Source organism: Blastomyces dermatitidis (assembly GCF_000003525.1).
Source record: "Blastomyces dermatitidis ER-3 genomic scaffold supercont1.4, whole genome shotgun sequence".
NCBI lineage: Eukaryota > Fungi > Ascomycota > Eurotiomycetes > Onygenales > Ajellomycetaceae > Blastomyces > Blastomyces dermatitidis.
In genome coordinates, this window is record NW_025544777.1 from 1,348,212 (window position 1) to 1,366,839 (window position 18,628).

The window sequence follows — 18,628 nt, forward strand, 5'->3', positions numbered from 1 at the left end:
ACAAGCACGCTGTAATTTATCCGGGTATTTCACCGTATTAACTAATTAGTTACATGGGCGCTGCTGCTTGTGGGAATTGATAGAGACCAGAGAGCCAAAATAGCTATCCATTCATCATCTATCTATCTTCTACTGTATTTCCAACCGGACAGATCAAATGTTGTTTCCAGGACTGAAGTGTCTAGCTTCTTCGTCCTATTGGCTATTTGAGGTAGAAAAGTGTTACTCAATTCACTTGTGACAATATGGTATGCATCGGGTATCTGCTGCTGTAACTATGATTTCAGTTGCTGCTACTAACTAGTTACAACTGCTGCTGGTGGTGTGCTAATTCCCAGACGCATGAATACGTTGTTTTCTATTTAAGTATTTCTGGAAATGAAGCCTATTTTATTTCCTATCTATATTCCGTTTTCATATTCACTACTGTGCCAAACTATGGAAACCATGGGGGGGGGAAGCATCGAGGTTGGAGATCTATCCATTTACATGGCAGCCTTGTATAACTTCTGGTTGAAGGCAGCCCTGCATCTACCCTATTCAAATTATATTTCATTAACACTAAGGAAGTGATACTTTACAAAGTACATGTACATGTACATACACTTGAGTGCATTTACTTGCATTCAGCATGCTTGATAAGCTCTCCCGTTGCTTTCTTCACCACCCCCAAGCTTCCTCGTCACATTCGTCTGACAATCTCCAACAACCTGGTCTACCAGGTCTAACTCAACCATTCTCCTCTATCTGCAGCTATTCTTGTAGCTATATATCATTTGCTCTACGTTAAAACTACGTCAAGCGTGTCTCGTGCAATGGAGACTAAGCCAATCGCACCTCTGCCTGTCCGGGACAAACAAACTCAAGGGAGTTCAGATTGCCAACAGGATATTGAAGCTAGGGGCCCGACAAATACCCAGACTGCTCGTCCCAACGGTGACAATAATGGCGCTCTAGAGGGAGATGTGGGTGTTGCTACGAAAAATGGTGAAGAGGAACCCGATACGCTTGAGGGAACAGCTGAGGTCACGGTTGCAAAGAAAAAGAAGAAGAGGAACAAGAAGTCAAGGGGGAAAAATAAGGCGAGCATCACCCTCTTGTCCTTAATGTGACTCTTCAATGAGTAATAATAACATGTCGTCTGATTTTTATGGCGGATTTAGGGATCAGGATTCGAAGAATATGTTGCCGACGGCCCTATCACTGTTGCTGAATATGAAGAAAACAAAAATCGCTACGATAGGTGAGCATGACTTCTAAATCACAGGGAGACACGCGTTCTCATGAGCTGACTTGAATGTCTTGTTTTTTTTTTATCAGATCCCTACCTGCCAAACAGTAAGCTACTGAATGTTGATGTTGGGTTACGCTGCTTGTTCATGCTAACTCTCTCACAGGCGCCTTGAGACAGCGATACAGCGGTTCCAAGCAAAAAGGAGCATGGATTCAGATCGCAGGAGCGTATTCACAAAGTACATGTCTTACGGAGGCGTAGACGTAGGGCCGAAAATGTTTGAAGGCAACGACCAACGCGATCTCATGGACAAAGATGCTGAGGACATTCTGACTGCCACAGCGCAAGCCTCAGTCCCGGAAAACCGTGTTGGCTGGGCTGTGGATTTCGAAGCTGTTGCAAAAGGGTTCCTGTACGTTTAAGTCCAGATTTGCCAATTCCAACCTTCCATTTCATGCAATACCTCCTGACGTGCTCTCTCCAACAGGTCATCCGTCCTCCCTCTATATATTGGACTAGAAACCGAAGCACTCGTCGATATGGCCACCGGGACAATCAGAAACTTTCTAAATTACATTCTACTACATGATGTCTGCCCGGAGTATACCGAGAATATCCTGGCCGCACGTGCGGTCTGCGACACTGCAAAGGTGGAACTCTGGAAAGCCCAACAAACGAACTGCTGGGCCCCGGGACACTTTAATATGGCCTGTTCAACCTTGTTTGGGGGGTACTTCTACGGTTTCTACACCGGAGGCCAGGAATGGAGCAACGAAGTTGGTGCAGAGGGCATGGAAGACAGTGTTGCGCGTAAAGTAGTGAAATTTGCCCTTGCGGGTGCGGGAAGCTACGAGCAGGCTGTTCGTTTCCGTGACCTGGCTAATTCCAATGAGCTAAAGGCTACCTGTGTGGATGAGAATGGGTTTGAAGTTACCGCCATCGCGCCTGTGGACGGTAATGTGCGGGATTTCTACAAGCAGCATGCTCCGGATCTCCAGCCTATTGGCAAACTTCGAGCGAAACCGTGGCGCAATCCTGGCTTGTCGGAGGAGGATTTACCCCCCGGCCAAGTTTGTGGGACAGAGCCTTCTTCTCCTTCGGTGGCGGATGAGTACGAGTTCTTCGTAGATGAGAGCATGCTGCAGTTCTGTTTTGTGGGGATGAAGGTTGACACCACTGTATGGGAATTGAATTGTGGCTTGCACTACTTCGATAATGTGATGGCCATTTACTGCTCCTTTTACACCATCTTGCTGAATGAGAGTATGATTGGGTGGAAGGAACCGAGGGATCTTCGTGGTGATGATGAAGTATGGTATAATCCAGGCGCTGCAAAAGGAGAGGATGATGGTGCAGCTGGAGCTTCGGAGGAGGTTGACGGGGATGATTAAGGAATGCAACCAAAAGGGCGCCGGAGGTTAGAGGTAAATGATGTCCAAAATCACAAAATTAGAAAGGAAAGACGAAAGAGAATCATATCGCGTTGGTGAACAATCGAACTATTCGTACTTCATAGATCTTTTATCATTCTCCAACTATAAAATTAGTCGTAGCTCAGTGAGAGTGTTCATTGTTCGCCCATAAAGACAAGAACGACTATTCAGCGTTTTCCATCTGCAAACATTTCATCTCCCGTCAGAAGACACAGACATACCATCGGAGAGCGCAGTGTAATCCGTAGCCCAGTGTTGCTTTCACGGCTTGAGGAGGAGCTTCCCAGTAGTCTTTCGACCCTCGAGGTCCTATCATCAAAACTATCAGTCAAAAAGATCTTCGTAAAAGTATAGCAAGTAACCAAGTTAGCAAAGAACGGCCTTTACGAGACTTACAATGTGAGCCTGCGCAACTTCTTCCAGTGGATAAACCTTGTGGATCCTAACTTTCAGTTGACCGGACTTCAGCAGACCAAATAGTTCTTCCGTATAGTGGTCAAATTCAGCCTGCGTGTAGATGTATGGGAAAACAGTTGGACGGAGAACTTTGATATTCTTCGACGCCAGCAGCCTAAATATATATCGTCTTTCAGCATGCAACATACACACACGCACACAACCAGACGAAGAAAAAGAGGCGATAGTAAAACGGGAGAACACTCACTGGATCTGCAACGGCGGTACGGGCCCGCTGGCATTCCCAAAATAAACCACCGTCCCTTTTCTCTTCGCAACCTTCAAACTTCCCTCCCACGTATCCTTCCCCACGGAATCGAACACGGCATCCACACCCTCCCCTCCCGTCACCTCCATCACCTTCTCCGTCCAATTCGCTCCCTGCGCACTCCTATAATCAATAACCACATCTGCTCCAAGCCCCTCCACCAGCTCCACCTTCTCCGGACCCCCAGCCGTCGCAATTACTTTCGCCCCAGCCAACTTGACCAATTGCGTCATAAGGAAACCCGCCCCGCCCGCCGCCGCATGGATCAAAATCCAATCCCCCCTCTTGACCGGATACGCCTCTTTCACAAACGTGAGGGTGGTAAGCCCACTCAGGAACCCCGCGAGGATAACCTCATCCGATAAACCCTCCGGTACGCGCGCAATGGTCGCCTCAGTTGGGACGGCCGTGTACTCCGCATAGCCGCAATTTTTCATCCAGACCACGCGCTCGCCCACGGCAAAATCCTTCGGGTTAGGGCCCGGGCCGACGGCGACAATGGTGCCGACGCCCTCACGGCCTAGGATCTCTGGTTTCGGGGCTTTGTAGAGCCCTGTGCGGAAGTAGGTGTCGATGAAGTTTAGGCCTGAGAGGTTGTTTTTGATCAGCACCTCGCCTTCCTTCGGGGTGGGGACGGGGAGGTCGGTTTTGTATTCGAGAACTTCGGGCCCGCCGATTTTGGACACTAGGACGCCCTTTTGGGTTGTTGGGATGGACGGTGCTGTGGTAGCCATGGTGCGGATGTGATACTGGGATATCAATGGCGTGTGTTGCTGAGGAGGGCGGGTGCGGGGTTGGAGTTGTTGGCCAAGTACGGAACCCGCGACGGCTTGAAAATTGCGGGATGGGTTCAATTGTGTTTTTAATGCAGAGAGTCGGGCAACAGTCGGCACGCTTCGCATCATTTGGATGACTACTGCGTTAGTAAATAAATTAAGGTATTATTTTCTGTTTCAGTTTCTGTAACTGACGTAAAGGCGATATTTATACTTTTATGAGCAACTTTCCAAGACTTTTCACACTTTTCCTGCGCAGGCTCAATTGACTACAAACCCACACAAGATAGTCTGCTAACTACCAATCCATTCGTCAGAAAAGAAAATGAATACCAACTTAGGCTCCCCTTCGTCTCTCGCGTTGAATTTGTAAACACGCAGAATTAACTACGACGCGCTTGCGGAGATCACTGCCGGCAGCCGGCTAACGGTGGAGGGTGCCAAGAGTGGATAGCCGGCTTAGTCATCTGCCGATGTCACACCTCAAACGCTGAACTTGCTTCAATCGCTTTACACACAACCATCCAGAGGGTTATGATGTTATGACTGCAGTGGAATCGTCTATTGGCCAGTAACTGACGACTGTCTCCTTTTCACCACTGAGCAACTCCTCAGTACAGAATGTGTGTTTATTGCTGACTGGGAACACATTTAGACCCCTCTCCAGAGCGACGAACAGCAAGTTTTGCTCACGCTTTTCTATTTTTCCCTAGGCGGATACTTTCATGGCTTACATCCCCAGTCTTAGTTTCAGGAGGTGATTCGAGGTTGAAGGGATTCAACCTGATCCGGACTGAATAACCTGGTTTTTGTTAGGGCCTACTTTTTGTGGCCCCTTTCCTCCATTTCCCCATCCTGATGACGCGGATGTTGGTTCCTTGGATATTACACACACGTCCAGTTAATTTCAAACGTTTCCAGATATTACTATTCTCAGCGAACCCGACTCGAGAGGTTTGATGTTTCATCGATCAAGTCTTCCTAAGCTTCCTAATCGGAAACTTTTCTTCCATTCCGTCCGGCCTATCCATTTCCAAGATTGACTATGTGCGTACGTTGCATGACGCCTTATTGTTTGCGCAACTACCAGTTGTATAGTTGTATAGTTTCCCTGCCGCTATTGAAAGGCATGAGACTCTTCAAAAACTTGCAACGCGGCAGGGGATAAAATCTGTTCTCCCTTATTCTTTGTTCCCATTTTTGAAAATCGAAACGCGGTTGTACTATTATCAGCGTGGTATCTCAAATCTATATCTGATGCGGGACCCTTTAAATGGATAATTGCGTGTTTCCCCTCTCTCGTTCCACGTCTGGTTCCGAAAAGATTGTCGTGTGTGAGACGGATATCAAATATCCTTCCACCTGAATCAAATGTGTTTGCCCAGAGGGATGGATGGGATGGATGCCAGCGGTGCATTTAACACACCTTCTGATTGAAGAGATATGGCGGTGATTTCCAAACACGCAGACACAAAATGCCATGCGCTAGAAAATCCGCCTCACTCCTCTTTCATTCTTTCCATTGTGCATTGTATAAGACAATCTAATTGTCGGGTTTATTGGTTCGCCGGATTAATATGATCAATTCTTCCCCGTCTCCCGCCTCCCACCTCCCCGGCCCGTATCCGATTCCGGAGTCCAGTAATGTTCTCCAGAAAATAGAAATCCGTGACACAGCAGTTTCGAACAGCACCATACTTTCTTCTACCAATCTACATCCAACTAGCCCTTATCTATGAAATATCGTCTCATCTGTGGGGACCTTGCTATCCATTCGAGAGTAGGGCAATGAAAAGCGCCAAACTGTGTCTTCCTCTGGAAGTGCGTTGATAATACATCGATCATTGATGGTGGATAATGCTCACTCCCACGCTTCTGAAATTGGGTAAGGAATATGTGATTTTCTTCTGCGCGCCCTGTAGTGTTCGTTTCTTTCTACTATCCGTGTTCGGCTGCTCGATTTCTCCTATCCATCAGCCGGCCGGTTGCAAAATTCCCAAAACACCATGTAGATCTGTTGCTATTCCCCCCACCCCCCCCCCCCCCCCCCTTCCCCCTTCCCCCTTCCCCCTTGCCCTTTTGTGTCTTTCCTTGCTTTCTAGACAGTTACCCACCGCGCGTTGGGCATTGTTATTTTGACAATGAGCAAAGAATATCCATAATTCCGAATCCACAAGCTTATCTCCCGCCTTTACTCATGTATATTCGATCAAATTCTTCGGTCCTTCTCTCCTCATATAAACTCCTATAACATTATGCATACCTTAGTGCTAGTCCTTGCTAGCCGCTGGGGAAAACTACAAAGGAAATATATGTATGTGGGTTAGATGCGGGTTCAAAGAAGGGGGATGGAGAAGGGTCAAAGGAAGTTGGTTCTGCCGTTATGCATCAACTTTTTTTGAAGGGTTGGTGAGTGCGAGTGTGCCATACTGTCGGGAAATAAGAGGTCATACACTAATGAACGCCACCAACATCATATTACTACTATTTTTCTTATCATCAGCTTACTACAAAACTCGTCTAATAGTTACTGGCTAATGCTAGCTCTCTTGGCTCACACATTTGTTTTACTATAAATAGCTCTATCTTTTGTATGGAATTAGATATAATAGATAGTGTACAGATAATATAAGAAGCAGATCTTGATACACATAAGATTCATATATTTCTAACATATTCATCTGAGATATCATTCTGACAGTTATGAGCCCGGTAAGCAGCATCTGAATAGAAGCGTGATACACTGATCTCAATCCTCATTTGAATAGATAACTATCATTCAAACTGAGATGATTGATCCTCACTTGTATACATTCCGAACTACTCAACTATTATACATCAAATCCTGGCAAGCAGTATCTGAATAGAAGCACGACACTGACCTCAATTCTCATTCAAATAGGTAACTATCATTTGAACTGAGATGATTAAATCTCACTCATATACATTCTGAAATACTTAACTGTTATGTACCTTGAATTTCAATCATATCTATTATTCAAAATACTTGAACTGATTTCTCAATTTATTCAATATAAGCTGATATAATAGATAAGATAATAACTAGTATAACTATTCACTTTAGTGTTTCTAAAGATTGAAAACTTTGATATAGATATATGTTAAAATATGTAAAGAATAAGAAGATATTAAACTTTATCAATCTTGATAAATCTGATATCTTCTCTGAACTAGAAAAATCTCTGAAATATGAGTATTTGTAAGAAATCCCGCTCCTCGCGGATTCTTTACCCCTATTCCTATCTCTCATGTAATCAATGGAGCTAGCGGCCCTTGGCTACACACAACTATATAGACTGGAGTTCATGAATACTATTCATAACTCAGCTTGAATACTATTATACATTTAATCTCTATATTTTATCTTTTTATTATGAATACTTCTAGTAGTTAACAGTACATATCATGTCAAGCTGCAAACACCTAAATAATCATCTGTGAGCACTTATTCTTATATTTCAAGCTCAGTCAGTCAGTAACTGTCTATTATAACTGAAAGAACTAGAAACTTATATACTTTAATCTCTGTAAACTCTACTGCAGACACTCAGAAGCAGTTATCTGAATTATAAATAACTCTTATAAAAGAAGTCTCAGAGAACTTATTAATTACTTACAGAATATTATTCTCTATATCTATGACAGAGAAACTCTTTAAATTCATAAATGAATCAATCTTAGTGAAGAATATTCTTAAGTATCTTTCACAGAATTAAGCTATTTTTCTATAAGAAATACTTACTGTCTGTAAACACTCTTGAACTGAGTCTCTAGACATAATCTTCAGAGATACTTATAAACTGAAAAGAAACTTTCTTAAGCTATGATTACTTAAGATCACTTATTAAATCATAATTTATAAAAGCTTTTACAAGTTTGTATTTAAAATTGACTCACAAGCTCAGCTGTGTAATATAAAAGATAAAGAAGCTGTTATCTATATAATAACTAGACTGACTATGTGATCATGTCTGAAATCAGAACCAGATTTTTTAATAGTTTCATTATCAATTTAACTGATCTCATTACACAGTTTTAACATTAGATAGTAGTTTCATACTGTCTCAGTGAGACTTACTATCTACTCTTATCACATTTTTCAAATGAGATCATGATTTTCACTTCTCAATTTAAATTATTTTTATTGCTTTAAATGACTTTAAATCTCATTTGAGTATTACTAAAAAGTGTTACTTTTTAAAAAATTAAAAATAATCTAAAAAAAATCTTAAAATGTCTAAAAATAGTAACTTTATGCCAAGAATGAAACTAAATGAAACTAAATGAAATCACTTTCTCATTTTTTTCAAGTCATGATTTCATTTTAAGATCTGATATATAGTCACTTTATCTGTTTTTTTGATAGTCAGTCTCAGCGGAATTCACACCAAGAAATGTATAAGATCAGATCAAATGAGATCAAACATGAAATTTAAAATCTCAGCGGTCAGTCTAATAATGACAGACCTCTATTACACTGAAGTCAAGAACTGACTGAATCATCTAGAGAATAATCATGAGAGATCTCACTAATCTGTTCTCAAGATCTATTTAGAGAATAAGTTGAAGAACTTTATAAGCTGAACAGAGAATATCTGAGCTGCAATCATTAATATTAGAAAAAGAGATAAGAAATCTGATAAAGACTACTCACAGTGCTTTATAAAATTATGATATGAATTAAGATCTGTGAAAACAGAGCTCTGAAATAAGACCTGAATAATGATATTTATAAAGAGACTGAATAAAGACATGTAGAATAAGCTTATTAAGTAAGACTCTAAGCTCTTGACTTTGAAGAAACTGATGACTCTTATTCACTGCTTACAGATCACTGTGAGAGTCATAGATCTGTGAAGAGTGAATCACTGATCAGTCTCACAAGAGCCAGAAAAACAGAGAACAGATTTATTAGAAAAAGATAACAAAGTATAGAGAGATTCATATCTGACTGTTAAGTAGAGAGAGAGAGCTTTATAAGCTTCTATGAATAGAGTATATAACAGAAAGATTAAGAAAAAGAAACTCTGCTTTATCTATTCTAAATTAGAATATCTCTGTGCAAACTGTTCAGACAAATTAAAATAGAAATTTAAGAAGTTATAGACAGAGTCAGTAACAGTCTTCTTAAGAGTCTTGAAGCTGACACCTGAATCTGTTACTTTCTCAATAAAAATGCTTACTTATAGAGAGAGATCATGTCACAGTACTACTGCTCTATAAGTATAAGAAGTATTGATGAACTCAGAATCTCAGATCACTGTAATGTCTCTAAAGCTTATAGAGTGAATGAGCTGAAAGATGAAGACTGAGAATCTGCTCTTATAATAAGCAGAATGTGAGAACTCAGATCTGAGAGCTGAGAGACTTATGAGAGTTATCTTTGAATTACAAGATCTCTCTGAAATCTGAAGAAGATTTGCAGAAACTGTGATTATTACAGATATCACAGATGATATGTACTTGAGACTTATATAACTTCAAAGACATAATTCACATATGACTGTTCATGAGTCAGATTTATACTTTCAATCAGTGTTGATAGACTTACTTACAGAGATAGAATCAGTTGATACTGTAGAGTTAGTTAAAGAAGACAAGCTTATCTATGTAATGACTTTATAAGTATCTGAGAATCTCACAGTTATGAAAACTGAGCTTCAGATATCAGAGAAATATCAAGATCTTATAGAGATATTCAGCTCAGTAAAGGCAGCTGAGCTTCTCTCTCACTATAAGAAGAATCTGATAATAGATTTAATAGAAGAATAGAAACTCTTCTGAGAACTAATCTATAAGCTCTTTTATTATAAGACAGAGATCTTATGAATCTATGTGAAGAAGAATCTGAAGAATGACTTTATTCAATCTTTACAGTTCTTCATGAAAGCCTCTGTGATGTTCATGAAGAAGAAGAATGAAGATTTCAAATTGTATATAGACTATTATAATCTGAACTTCAAGATAATAAAGAGCTGCTATCTTCTATCTCTGATTGAGAATGTGATTAACTATCTTATAAAAGCTGTCATATTCACACAACTGAATATGATTAATATATATATATAACTGTGAATACAGTCTGAGAATAAATAAAAGACTGTCTTTAGAACTGCACTGAAGTTATTTGAATATCTAGTGATGTCTTTTGATCTGACTAATATCTCTGCAGTATTTCAGTCTTTTATTAATAAAATACTTCATACATATCTGAATATCTTCATAATAATATATCTGAATAATGTGATGATGTACTTTACAAAGAAGAAAGAACACACTGAGTATATATGAAATATATTGAAGATCTTAGATAAGACAGAACTGTATATTAAGCTTACAAAGTACAACTTCAGTACTCACTGAATTAATTTTCTAGAATATATAATCACTGCAGATGATATTCAGATAAAATCTTCATAGATTAAGACTATTCTATTATGATCAGAGTTAACTAGTATTTATAAGATTCAGATCTTTCTGAGCTTTGTGAATTTCTATAGACAGTTTATCTTTACATTCATGAGAATCTTCTTGACTCTTATAGACATACTGAAGAGTGAAAATAAGAAGAAGTCATCTCATAAATAAAGAATGAAAAGATTATTGAGAAGAGAGAACTGTGAGAACTTTCTTATCTCAGAAGCTTACAGAGTCTTTATAAGATTGAAACAGATATTCATGAATATAGTAATACTGTTTCACTTTGATCTCTTACTCTTAATCAGATTGAAGACAGATGTCTTCTTCTTTATAATTTCAGAAATAGTCTTATAACTACAGTTAAATGAGAACTGAGTTTCAGTGATCTTTTTCTTATGAAAGATGCAACTTACAGAGATTAACTATGACATTTATAATCAGAAGCTTCTTATAATAGTGAAATTCTTCTATCACTGATATCACTACTTTGAGAGTCTTATAATAGTAATTACTATTAGAACTGATTATAACAGCTTACAATAGTTTACTTTAATCAAGAAACTCTTACAGCAGTAGATTCACTGAGCTCAGAGACTGAGTGAGTTCTGATTCAAGATAGAATATATTAAGAAAACTAAGAACTCAGCAGATGAACTCTCTTACAGATCAGACTATATTAAGAAGATCAGAGTGATAGATACAGAGAGACTAGAGAAGACAGAAAAGCTTTACAGAATACTTAAACTGAGTGTTATAAAGAGATTGACTGAAGAGTCTCTCAATCTCTTATAAGAGAAGAAGAAGAAGAAAGAAAAGAAGTCTGTATAACTACTCTCTATAACACTGAGAGTTAATACTCTGAGAATCTCTGTGAGAATTCTTGAAGAGAGTATCTATAATCTGAAGAGTTTACAGACTTTGAGAAGTATCACAGAAGATCTGATATAAGAGAAAACAGAGTATAAGTCTTTATAAGATCTTCTATCTAGATTGTCTGAACTACAACTGAAGAATAAATATGCTCAGTATATTCAGAAACTGCTCACAGCAGGGATTAATTCTGTAGAAATAAAGAATTGAAGAGACTTAAATAACCTCTTACAAAGAGAGAGTCAGATTTATGTATCTATGAATAAGTTTTTATATATAGAACTCATTAAAAGGCATCATAACTCTTCTCTAGCAGGTTATTTTACAGACACTAGAACTTATAAGTTACTCATAAGAAAATACTTCTAATCAAAGATGTGAGAACTTATGAAGAAGATAGTGAATTCTTATACTATTTATCAGAATTCATAGATAGTATAATTCAGATTATATAAAGAACTTACTTCTCTATTCATTCTGCAGAAATCTTGAGAATAGCTAGAAATAAATGCTCTTATAAGTCTCTCTAAAAGCAAGAACATATATAATATCTGCTTTGACAGTGTACTAGTAATAGTGAATTACTTTACTAAGATAGCACACTTTATACTCATCTGTAAGAACTTGAAATCAAAGAATTTGACTCATATATTCATCTGTGATGTGATTCAGTTGCATGAATTATCTGTGAATATTATCTCAGATAGAGAATTAATCTTCATAGAAGAGTTCTGATCTGATCTGATAACTATACTGAAGATCTTATGAGATCTAAGTATAGCTTTTCATTAACAGACAGATAATCAGATAGAATATCTGATGAGTATATTAAAAAAGTATCTGCAGTGCTTTATTAATTATAATCAGAATAACTGAGTGTATTAATTACTACTTATAAAGTTTATATATAACAACTCAAAGTATATCAGCACAGATAAAACTCTTTTTGAGATGCTCACTGAGACTTATTCATAAATGATCTTAATAAATCTATGAGAGTATACTATAGAGAGTAGTAATACTCATGAATAAGCTGAGAGAATTCAGAATATCTGAGAGAAAGTCTGTGAATTCTTGAGAAAGACTCAAGAGTATCAGAAGAGATACTATAACTTTAAGTATATTATAAAAAGTTTCAAGAAAGATGATAGAGTCTGACTGAGTCTAGAAAATATTATTATATAGAGATCTAGTAAGAAGCTGAATCTCTTACAGACAGAGTCTTGTAAGATTATAAAGAAAATTAACTCACAGTTCTACAGATTGAAACTGTTATCTGAGTTATAGATATACAATGTTTTTCATATCTCTTTACTCTATAAATATAAGAAATTCTCAGAAGAGAATTCTGTGACTTATCACTCTATCTATAAAGTACTAGAGAGTGAAAGAGAATATCAGATTAAAGAAATTATTAACTCAGAGAAGCAAGATCATGAGCTCTGATTCAAGATTCAGTGATAAGAATATTCTGATAAGATGAATAAGTTCACTTAAGAATTATTCAGATAGATAAGATATCTGTAGAAGCTGAGATATGACTTTTATATTATAAATTCTGATAAGTTAGAATGACACAGTCTTCACTAAGAATCTGATTATAATAAAGATATTAACACTGTTATTTACAAATTCTAGTCTATAAGATAATGAGTTTCTACTGAGATGAACAGTCTGCAATGTATGTAAGAAAAGAAGAAATCATATTCTTATTAAAGCTAAAAAACAAGAAAACAAACAGAACTGTAAATACAATTTAGAGATTAATAAAGAAAAAATAAAGAAAATTCACACTTATATTCACACTCTTCACACTCATAACACTTAATTCTCTCACAACTATCAATTTCTCTCTTTAAAGAAGTAGAGAGTATTATATCTGCAGTACAGATAATTGTTACATTTGATATGAAGATTATCAGAAATGCACAGACTTCAGAGAAGTCAGATATCAGAGTATATATAGTTACAGCAGAGTCTTGAGAGCTGATTATCTACATGTATGATTAGATATTTTTTACAAAGCTGTGTTCACTTTCTCAGTTATACTGAAGTATTCAGCTCAGAAATAATTAAGATATAAAAAGAGAGCTTATCTACTCAGATTAACTTCTATCACAAATTCATGATATTCACATTGTCTTGATTATCTGAATTTTACAGATACTCAGAAACTCATCTCTCATTGACAATGAAACTGCAGAAATGCACTGCAGTGTGAGAATTATTAATAGAGAATCTAGACATATTCACATATATCTGATCAGTGATTGTGTGAGCAGAGAGAAAGTAATTATAGACTCACAGAGCTGCAGAAGACACTGATAATACAGAGAGCTTCACAAGAACTGTCAGCTAGAGTCTGTAAGAAATTACTTATAAGAAGACTTACAGTAAAGAAGAAGACTGCACTGCTTGAAGTCAGAGACTGATCTGAAGAAGACAGAGAGTTGACTGCTGGCCTGAAGATCAGATGTGATGACAGAGCTGAAGAGAGTAAAGACACAGTTATAAGTGATGATACTTCTGCTTCATCAGCTGATAAAAAGTGATCAGAGAAGTTATGAGAACACTTATAAGAAGCTTAGCAGCAGTCAGACATTGTTTGCAAAGATATTAAAATTAGAAAATTTTTATTCTTGAGAAGTTCTTGAATCAATACATGAATATTGTCAGAAACACACTCTCTCTATCATCTGAGTGAAAACACTTCATGAATGAATGAAGATACTCACAGTTTGTGAGAATGAAAGCTGTTACAGAAAAAGAGAAAAAAAGATGAGATTTCATGAACAGATCTGAGATATTTATACTACTCTAGAGAGATTTGCTTACACTGTGAGTGATTCTGTGAAACAGTCAGATCACTCTAGTAAATAAGAGTGATTGTGAATCACAGACCTGAATCTTTCTATGTGACTATAAAGAGTAATTACAGATCATGAATATCTTGATTCTACAATTCTACAGAGTTGATGAAAGAATGGAAAATTTCTCACAATTCTACAGTGTTAAAGAATAATAATTCATGAGAATGAGTGAAAGATCAACTCATGAATGCTTCTCTTTAATAGAAGTGATCTCACAGAGAGTAATTCATCTGTGAGATGAATCTGTGTAATGATTATACAAGAATCTCATGAAAATGATTGAGAGTCAATCAGAACTCTTCTGTATAAAAGATGTGAGATGAATCTGTGTGATGATCACATAAGAATCTTGTAAAAATAATTGAGAGTCAACTGAAACTCTTCTATATGAAAGGTGCAAGATGAATCTGTGTGATAGTCAGAGAAGAATCTGTAGATTACAAAGAATCTCACAGAATAAGAAACTAAGTGACAGACTCTTTTCTCTTTATAGTAACAAGAGATTTTTCCTCACTGAGATTTTTTATAGATATAAAGGATTTTTAGTGAGTATCACTGCAGTGCTGAGCTGACTCTATGAAGTCACTCAGTGAAAGGCTTTGTAAACAAAGTCTTAGAGAGAGAGAGATATGTAAGAAATCTCACTTCTTATAAATTCTTTATCTCTATTTCTATCTCTCATATAATTAATAGAGCTAGCGGCCCTTGACTACACATAACTATATAGACTGAAGTTTGTGAATACTATTCATAACTCAGCTTGAATACTATTATACATTTGATCTCTATATTTTATCTTTCTATCACAAATACTTCTAGTAGTTAACAGTACATATCACGCCAAGCTGCAAACACCCGAATAATCACCTGCGAGCACTTATTCTTACAGTATTTAGAAGAAGTTATCACAGAGATTAAAATAGTATATAATATTAAAATCACTGCATAAAAAATCAAATATATGAAATATAAGAAGATGAATAAAAGTTTGATAAAAATATAAGATATTATATAAAAAACAGTGAATGTTACAGAGTTATAACACATATACAGTAAGAATAATAATATGAAAGAGGCTATTTATTTATTAAAAAATTGACTCTCTCTTATAACTATAAATTATTAGAATAATATGAGAACTTAATATTACAATCTCTGCAAAATACTGAAAAATAAAGATATAAAGAAATGATTAAATGACTAATTTTTTATTAAAAATAATATTAAAGATAAATATAGCTGAATAGTTCAATTTGAAAAAAGACTTTTTAAATATAAATTTAATTATTAATGTAGATTATATACAAGCTTGAGTTAAAAATATTTAATATAATAAAAATATTATATCTTTGATAAAGTTAAAAACTTTAAGAAATAATATAGAGAAATAAGTATTTTTAATAAAAAACTTCAGTAATTCTTATTATTAATAATATTTTAAAACTGTATCTGCAGAGTCTATTACTAATATACTCAGTATTATTATTTTAATTTTTCAGAAAAGTTATCTGAATGAAAGAAAAATAGAGAGAAGAAAACTCAGATTAATTAAGTTTTTAATGAAGATAATATAATAAAGTAGTTAATTATATTATCAAGATTTATCTATTATACAGTCTTTTATATATAATAGATATTTATTAAGTAATTAATGAACATCTCACTTATATGAAAGTAGTTAGTCTGTAGAAAGAGAATTTAATACTTCTCTTAACTACTACTTTACTGAGTAAATATTTACAACTCAGCAGAGCAGTTCTATAACTAGAGAAGAAATATTACATATAAAATAGTAGTGTCTTTTATCAAAGATTTCATGAAAGATTAACAAGAGTTAAAGAATTAAAGAAAATTAGTGTATAGATATTAGTCTGATTAAGTCTTACATATATTAGAATACCTGCAGAGCTTTTACAAGAATAGATATTTACAGATGATTATTCACATATTTGCAGCTTGATATAATATGTACTGATAGCTACTAGAAGTATTCACAGTAGAAAGATAAATATAGAGATTAAATATATAATAGTATTCAAGATAAGTTATGAATAGTATTCACAAACTTCAGTCTATATAGTTATGTGTAGTCAAGATTAGACTGGCCGCCGGGATCATGAATTTCACGTTTGGTCTCATTTGGTCTGGTCTCATACATTTCTTGGCATGAATTCCGCTGGGACTGGCTATCAAAAAAACATGCAAAGTGACTATATATCAGATTTTAAAATGGAATCATGACTTGAAAAAAATGAGAAAGTGGTCCCATTTGATTCCATTTAGTCTCATTCTTAGCATAAAGTTACTATTTTTAGACATTTTAAGGTTTTTTTTAGACTATTTTTAATTTTTTAAAAAGTAACACTTTTTGATAACACTCAAATGAGATTTAAAGTCATTTAAAGCAATAAAAATAATTTAAATTGAGAAGTGAAAATCATGATTCCATTTGGAAAATGTGACAAGAGTAGACAGTAAGTTCCACTGAGACAGTATGAAACTACTATCTAATGTTAAAACCGTGTAATGGGATCAGTCAAATTGGTAATGAGACTATCAAAAAATCTGGTCCTGGTTTCAGACACGGTCACACGGTCAGTCTAGTCAAGATCTACTAACTCTATTGATTATACAAGAGATAGAAATAGAGATAAAGAATTTATAAGAAGTGAGATTAGACTGACTATTAGAATCATGAATTTCATGTTTAGTCTCATTTAATCTAGTCTTATACATTTCTTAGCATGAGTCTCACTGAGACTAATCATTAAAAAAACATGCAAAGTAACTATTCATCAGATCTCAAAATAAGATTATGACTTAGAAAAAATAAGAAAGTAATCACATTTGATCTTATTTAGTATTATTCTTGATATAAAGTTACTATTTTTAAACATTTTAAGGTTTTTTTTAGACTATTTTTAATTTTTTAAAAAGTAACACTTTTTGATAATACTCAAATAAGATTTAAAGTCATTTAAAGTAATAAAAAGAATTTAAATTCAGAAGTAGAAATTATGATCTAAAAAATATAATAAGAGTAGACAGTAAGTCTTACTAAGATAGTATGAAACTACTATCTAATCTTAAAATTATGTAATAAGATCAGTTTAATTAATAATAAGATTATTAAATATTCTGATTCTGATCTCAGACATAATTACATAGTCAGTCTAAGTAAGATTTCTTACATACTTTTTCCTCTCTAAAACTTCATCTGTGAAGCCTTTCACTGAGAGATTTCATAGAATCAGATTCAGTACTGTAGTGATACTCACTAAAAACTCTTCACATCTATAAAAATCTCAGTGAGGAAAAAATTCCTTATTATTATAAAGAGAAAAGAGTCTGTTACTCTGTTTCTTATTCTATAAAATTATTTATAATCTGTAAATCTTTCTCTGACTGTTATATAGATTTATCTCATATCTTTTATATAGAAGAGTTTCAGTTGACTCTTAATTATTTTCATAATATTCTTATATAATTATTATACAGATTTATTTCACATCTTTTAATCTGAAGAATTTCAGTTAATCTTTAATTATTTTTCTATAAGATTTTTGTATAACTGTTATACAGATTTATCTCACAGGTGAATTACTTTCTATAAGATTATTCTCATTAAAAAGAAGTATTTATAAGCTAATCTTTCACTTATTCTTATAAATCATCATTCTTTGACACTGTAAAGTTATAAGGAATTTTTCATTCTTTTATTAACTCTGTAGAATTGTAGAATTAAGATGTCTGTGATCTGCAATCACTCTTTGTAATTATATAGAAAGATTCAGATTTGTGATTCATAATCACTCTTTATTTACTAGAGTGATCTGATTATTTTATGAAATCACTTATTATAATAAGCTGTATCTGATTATAAGACTATTTCATTACACTTCATAGATTTCTATTCTTCCGTCTAAAAGCTCTGATTCTCAGTCACTGATTCTCAGCTGAAGAACTTACAGAGTTTCTATTCTTTCACTCTGAAGCTTCTATTCTTTCACTTCAAAGCTTTATCTTATATATGTATAAATATTCACTCTAATCACTGATTCTCATACTTTCTCTTTTATTTTTCTTCTCTAATGTTTTTCACTTTTATTATATAAGATCTATATATTAATACTGATCTATTCAGTGTAAACCTCTTACACTTGAAAAACATGTATTGTCTTCTCATTAGAAACAATTATTTATTAAAAAGAGATATTCAAACACATAACAATATATAAGAAATAAGAAAATAAATAATCACAGACTAGTTAAGCAGACAC

General features: G+C 35.1%; 2 protein-coding genes across 4 annotated transcripts; one reads left to right on the forward strand and one right to left on the reverse strand.

Annotated features, from left to right (window-relative positions):
- Positions 1 to 93: 93 nt before the first annotated feature.
- Positions 94 to 2,883, forward strand: BDCG_04042. Of its 2 annotated transcripts, XM_045419717.1 has the most exons (6): positions 103 to 248; positions 339 to 1,082; positions 1,164 to 1,243; positions 1,321 to 1,338; positions 1,398 to 1,646; positions 1,722 to 2,838. In XM_045419717.1, the coding sequence occupies exons 2-6, from the start codon at positions 816 to 818 to the stop codon at positions 2,623 to 2,625; spliced, it is 1,518 nt and encodes a 505-aa protein (XP_045280722.1). In that variant the 5' UTR covers positions 103 to 248; positions 339 to 815; the 3' UTR covers positions 2,626 to 2,838. The 2 variants fall into 2 exon arrangements, with proteins under 2 accessions (XP_045280721.1, XP_045280722.1); XM_045419716.1 differs by having other exon boundaries at positions 94 to 1,082; positions 1,722 to 2,883.
- BDCG_04043 lies at positions 647 to 4,801 on the reverse strand. 2 transcript variants are annotated; one of them, XM_045419719.1, is made up of 4 exons: positions 4,382 to 4,801; positions 3,332 to 4,285; positions 3,064 to 3,238; positions 1,255 to 2,976 (listed from the first exon to the last, which is right to left on the reverse strand). In XM_045419719.1, the coding sequence occupies exons 2-4, from the start codon at positions 4,123 to 4,125 to the stop codon at positions 2,929 to 2,931; spliced, it is 1,017 nt and encodes a 338-aa protein (XP_045275954.1). In that variant the 5' UTR covers positions 4,126 to 4,285; positions 4,382 to 4,801; the 3' UTR covers positions 1,255 to 2,928. The 2 variants fall into 2 exon arrangements, with proteins under 2 accessions (XP_045280723.1, XP_045275954.1); XM_045419718.1 differs by having other exon boundaries at positions 647 to 2,976; positions 3,332 to 4,801.
- Positions 4,802 to 18,628: the final 13,827 nt, after the last annotated feature.

Bases quoted from the DNA above. Each gene is read 5' to 3' on its own strand.
- BDCG_04042 (XM_045419716.1), top strand. From the start codon at position 816: ATGGAGACTAAGCCAATCGCACCTCTGCCTGTCCGGGACAAACAAACT. The intron at 1,083-1,163 runs GCGAGCATCACC...TGGCGGATTTAG, and splicing joins AGTCAAGGGGGAAAAATAAG to GGATCAGGATTCGAAGAATA. The intron at 1,647-1,721 runs GTACGTTTAAGT...TCTCTCCAACAG, and splicing joins GCTGTTGCAAAAGGGTTCCT to GTCATCCGTCCTCCCTCTAT.
- BDCG_04043 (XM_045419718.1), bottom strand. From the start codon at position 4,296: ATGATGCGAAGCGTGCCGACTGTTGCCCGACTCTCTGCATTAAAAACA. The intron at 3,239-3,331 runs GTGAGTGTTCTC...ATATATATTTAG, and splicing joins GTACCGCCGTTGCAGATCCA to GCTGCTGGCGTCGAAGAATA. The intron at 2,977-3,063 runs GTAAGTCTCGTA...TTTTGATGATAG, and splicing joins AAGTTGCGCAGGCTCACATT to GACCTCGAGGGTCGAAAGAC.